The sequence below is a fragment of the Clupea harengus genome, chromosome 14 (assembly GCF_900700415.2).
Source record: "Clupea harengus chromosome 14, Ch_v2.0.2, whole genome shotgun sequence".
Lineage (NCBI taxonomy): Eukaryota > Metazoa > Chordata > Actinopteri > Clupeiformes > Clupeidae > Clupea > Clupea harengus.
The window spans coordinates 2880965-2885964 of record NC_045165.1 but is presented as its reverse complement, the minus strand read 5'-3'; the positions used below and the strand labels follow the sequence as shown (position 1 = coordinate 2885964).

The 5000-nt window shown below is 48.4% G+C and overlaps 1 protein-coding gene across 4 annotated transcripts in view; it reads left to right on the top strand.

Annotated features, from left to right (window-relative positions):
• Positions 1-5000, top strand: part of cdc42bpaa (CDC42 binding protein kinase alpha (DMPK-like) a) — a 96881-nt gene that overhangs the window by 56902 nt on the left and 34979 nt on the right. For all 4 annotated transcript variants that reach the window (XM_031579703.2, XM_031579704.2, XM_031579702.2 and 1 more), the window contains 6 exons: positions 1736-1896; positions 2461-2610; positions 3006-3139; positions 3931-4173; positions 4521-4631; positions 4843-5000. The exon at positions 4843-5000 is cut by the window's right edge and continues 93 nt beyond it. In XM_031579703.2, coding sequence (XP_031435563.1) covers positions 1736-1896; positions 2461-2610; positions 3006-3139; positions 3931-4173; positions 4521-4631; positions 4843-5000 — 957 coding nt within the window. The remainder of the gene's footprint in view (positions 1-1735; positions 1897-2460; positions 2611-3005; positions 3140-3930; positions 4174-4520; positions 4632-4842) is intronic.

Below are 5000 nucleotides of genomic sequence, written 5' to 3'. Positions count from 1 at the left end.
TGTGCGTGCGTGCGTGCGGGCGTGCGTGCGTGTGTGTGTGTAATGCTATAAGACGGCAATACGGATTGCAGTTTAGTTCAGTTCAGTTCTTCTCCATGCATGTGGTGGATATTGCAGCAGCATATAGAGAACTCTTGTCTTGGTGTTAATTAGGGGTGGGAAAAAAATCGATTCTTCGATTTCTCTCGATTCTCTGTAGAACGATTCTGTCTCGATTCAGAAAAGTTCATAATCGATTTAAAAAAAAATATATATATATATGTATATATTTGTATTATTATTATTTATTTCTTCACATCCATTTTGTGTTGAAATGCAAGCTGCATCGACTATTGCATTGTTCATAGAAAGTCATCAATTGTGACAAGGAAAAGCTTTTTCTCTAATAACAAAATAGAGAAGGTAGGAAGTGATTAGCAACCTCTGAGTAGCAAACTCAGATTTGAGACTCTGAGTAGCAAACTCAAATGTTTTAAAAATCGAGATGCATCGATAATCGTTTTATTGGTTTAGAATTGATAATCGGTTTAGAATCGAATCGTGAGGTGCCAAGAGATTCCCACCCCTAGTGTTAATGCAGAGCCTTGTGTGATGTTTGCTGTAATAGCAATAGTTCACCATTATAGGCCGTCTAATCATGCCATCTTGCAAATTGCAAATCCAAAATGCATTCTTGTCACGTTTCTTACTCTGCCTATTGGTTGGATGCTCAGTTCAGGTATTAATGAGTAATGGAAGATGGATTATGTGCGTCGGGTCTTAAACAGTAGTCTTCATCTGTTTTCATGGTGCATTTTACACCTGAACCTGTCTGAACGTTTACTGGTTGAATTCAGTTTTGCTTCTGTTTAAACCTCCCTGGGTTGTCAGGTGTGTGTGTGTGTGTGTGTGTGTGTGTGTGTGTTGTTTCTGTTTAAACCTCCCTGGGTTGTCGTGTGTGTGTGTGTGTGTGTGTGTGTGTGTGTGTGTGTGTGTGTGTGTGTGTGTGTTGTTTCTGTTTAAACCTCCCTGGGTTGTCAGGTGTGTGTGTGTGTGTTGTTTCAGTTTAAACCTCCCTGGGTTGTCAGGTGTGTGTGTGTGTGTGTGTGTGTGTTGTTTCTGTCAGGAGTGATCCTTATGAACACCATATTGCACCAGAGATCTAGACATGATCTATTCATGACAGATGTTTGAGGAAGAGATAGAGATGAGACAGTTGTCTCTTTTAGCACAGCCTCCTGCATGCCCTCCCTCTCTGCCGTCCTCTGTGTGTGTGTGTGTGTGTGTGTGTGTGTGTGTGTGTGTGTGTGTGTGTGTGTGTGTGTGTGTGTGTGTGTGTGTGTGTGTGTGTGTGTGTATTCATGACAGATGTTTGGGGAAGAGATAGAGATGAGACAGTTGTCTCTTTTAGCACAGCCTCCTGCATGCCTATCACCATGACTCAGCTCTTGTCCCGGAACGTTACTGCGTTTGAAAACGGACACGTTTGATGGTGTGTGGAGAATGTCTGGGACATCTGGGATGCTATTTATGGATGCTGTGTCACACTGGACCCGTGTGTGTGTGTGTGTGTGTGTGTGTGTGTGTGTGTGGTGTGTGTGTGTGTGTGTGTGTGTGTGTGTGTGTGTGTGAGAGAGAGAGAGTGAAACTACACAGACCCATAAACCTCACTGCCCATGTCATTAGTGCAACACCCCACCACCTAGCATGTCTATGACCTCTCACCTTTGACCCTGTGCCCTCTCTCCTTCCCCAGCTCCCTGTCGGACCGCGGCTGCCTGCGGGAGTGGGGCGGTCCGGGCGCGATGGACGTGGGGGTGCAGCGCAGCCTGGAGGACAGCCTGGCGGCGGAGGCGTACGAGAGACGGCTGCGCAGGCTGGAGCAGGAGAAGCTGGAGCTCAGCCGCAAACTACAAGGTGCAGAGAGCAGCAACTATAATAGAGGGGCATCTGGGGAGGGTATAGAGAGAGGGGGGGATCATGCATCTATGAGGGAGGGTGTAGAGAGAGGGTGGCCATAGTGGTATATCTAGAGGAAGGGTATAGAGAGAGGGGTATGCCTAAAGTAAGGGTGTTCATAGTGGTATATCTAGAGGAAGGGTATAGAGAAAGGCCATAGTGGTATGTGTAGAGAAAGGGGTATATCTAAAGAAAGGGTGAATATTGTGGTATATCTAAAGAAAGTGTGGCCAAAGTGGTATATCTAGAGGAAGGCTATAGAGAAAGGGGTATATCTAGAGGAAGGGTATAGAGCTGTGACCTACAGGTGGGCTTTATACCAGTTTCTTTAGTTTTGTTCTCCTCTCTTCAGATATATCCAAGCATTACGGTTTGATTCTTAGCCTGGATTGGATGCATTTTCCAGTGGCAGTCTGCAGTAATGTGCTTGCTGTTATCAGACAATTAGGGCCTGAATGCTGACTCTTTTACTCCCTCCTCCTCCTCCTCCTCCCCCTCCTCCTCCTCCTCCTCTTCATCCAGAGGCCACTAAGACGGTGCAGACCCTGCAGTACTCCAGTGGGGACGGATCCGGACCCGGACCCGTCAGCACCGGACCCGTCGGCACCAACAAAGAGTTTGAGGTCCGCGGCCTCAAGGAGGAGATTGAGAGCCTCAGGAAGCAGATCGCAGGTACACAGACACGTTGGGCTTTTTACAGGTTGTCATCTAGCATCTGCTTTTATACAAGGATTGTTACAAAACTTTCAGCTGTCACATACATTGAAGTTACAATTGTTACCTTACATTTATTTGTGTATCGTCAGACTGTACCCCATTGTGGTTGTTGTGTTGTTGTGTTGTTGTTGTTGTTAGACTGCACCTGATTGTTCATTGTTTGGTTGTTATATTGTTGTCAGACTCAGGTCAGCTGTTGATTGGCTGGTTGTTGTGATATCAGATTGTACTCGGTCTCTGATTGGCTGGTTGTTGTGATATCATATTGTCCTCGGCCTCTGATTGGCTGGTTGTTGTGATATCATATTGTCCTCGGCCTCTGATTGGCTGGTTGTTGTGGGTGTTGTCAGACTCGGGGCAGCTGGAGCAGCAGCTGGGGCAGGCCACCTCCGCTCGACGGGACCTGGAGGAGTCGTCCCAGCGCATCCGCTCGCTCGAGAAGCAGATGAAGAGCATCAGGCAGGAGAGGGACGACTCGCAGAAGGTCAGGATACACTGTGTGTGTGTGTGTGTGTGTGTGTGTAATGAGAAAAAGTGTAGCTCTTCACAGACCCTACAGAATTGTCGTTACCTCTAATGAACTTTGTATGTTTATGTTCTGGGAAGACTTAAATCAGTCTTCTGCTCAATGAATGCAGTCAATAAAGCCGTACTTCAGCTCCACCCATCCATCCACCCACCCACCCACCCACCCATCCACCCATCCACCCATCCATCCATCCACCATCCACCCATCCATCCATTCATTCATTCATCCATCTATTCATCCACCCATCCATCCATCTATTCATCCACCCATCCATCCATCCACCCATCCATTCATTCATTCATCCACCCAACCACCCATCCACCTATTCATCCATCCATCCATCCACCCACCCATCCATCCATCCACCTATTATTAATGCCCCCAGGAGGGCCCAGTGAGGGGGATATTAGGATCCTTAATGCAGCAAATCTCTCTGCTTTGTTATGATGAAATATTAATGATCACCCGGAAGCCTACAGCGCATGAACTGGCAAAGGGGAAGAGGGGCGAACGGAAAGATGTGCAGGAATATTCAGTGTTTAATATAAACAAAAGCAACTCATATCCCGTCTCCACTGATAAAGATGCAGAGGCACTAAAAAAAGAGGTAGAGTGGTAAATTAGCTATTAATGTGTGTGTGTGTGTGTGTGTGTGTGTGTGTGTGTGTGTGTGTGTGTGTGTGTGTATCTCTGTGTGTGTGTGTATCTGGGTGTGTGTGTGTGCGCATGTGTGTGTGTGTGTTCAGGAGCTGAGTGAGCAGAGTGAGCGTGTGAAGTCTCAGGGTAAGGACCTGAAGGAGGCACACAGCCAGAGGAAGCTGGCCATGCAGGAGTTCTCGGAGATGAGCGAGAAGCTGACGGACCTGCGCTCCACCAAGCAGCGCCTCGCCCGCCAGCTCCGCGACAAGGAGGAGGAGATGGAGGCCCTGGGCCACAAGATGGAGGCCGTCCGGCAGGACGTGCGCAAGACCGAGAGGGCAAGGAAGGAGGTGAGGCCCGCCATTCACACTCAGCCGTGTGTGTGTGTGTGTGTGTTTTGTGTGTGTGTGTCTACAGTGCTGTCTGGTGTGGTTTTAAGTCTGAAGGAAAGTGACAGCGTGAAGAGTTATTAGCCACAGACAACCGTGTGTGTGTGTGTGTGTGTGCGTGTGTGTGTGGTGTGTGTGTGTGTTTGCCCCCTTTGTCCCTTCTCCTCTGATTGCAGACGAATGGAAAGTAGTGTTTTAACGACTTGTTTTAAAAGGCCACGTCCGTGTGGAAGTGTACTGAGGTCTTCAATTAGAGGTCTTCAATATGTTTTTGTTTAATTGTGTGTGTGTGTGTGTGTGTGTGTCAGCTGGAAGCACAGGCTGAGGAGCAGGCAGCGGAGGCCCAGAAGGAGAAGAAGCTGAGGGAACGCAGCGAGCAGTACAGCAGACAGCTGGAGGAGGAGCTGGAGATGGTGAAGGTACACACACACTTACACACGCGCGCACACACACACACACACACACACACACACACACACACACACACACACACAGTAGACAGCTAGAGGAGGAGGTGGAGATGAATGTACATATACACACTTGTCATGAAACCACATCTACATGTCTGACTGTGAAATGTTCTGTGTGTGTGTGTGTGTGTGTGTGTGTGTGTGTGTGTGTGTGGAGCAGCAGAAGCAGGTAGGGCGCGTCCCCAGTTTGTCAGCGGCCCCTGAGCAGCAACAGGAGCTGGGGCGTCTCCGTGGCGACCTGGAGAATCAGACGGTGCTGCACGAGGAAGAGTTAGCGCGTCGCGAGGCGCAGTACGCCAACGAGCTGAAGAACCTGAA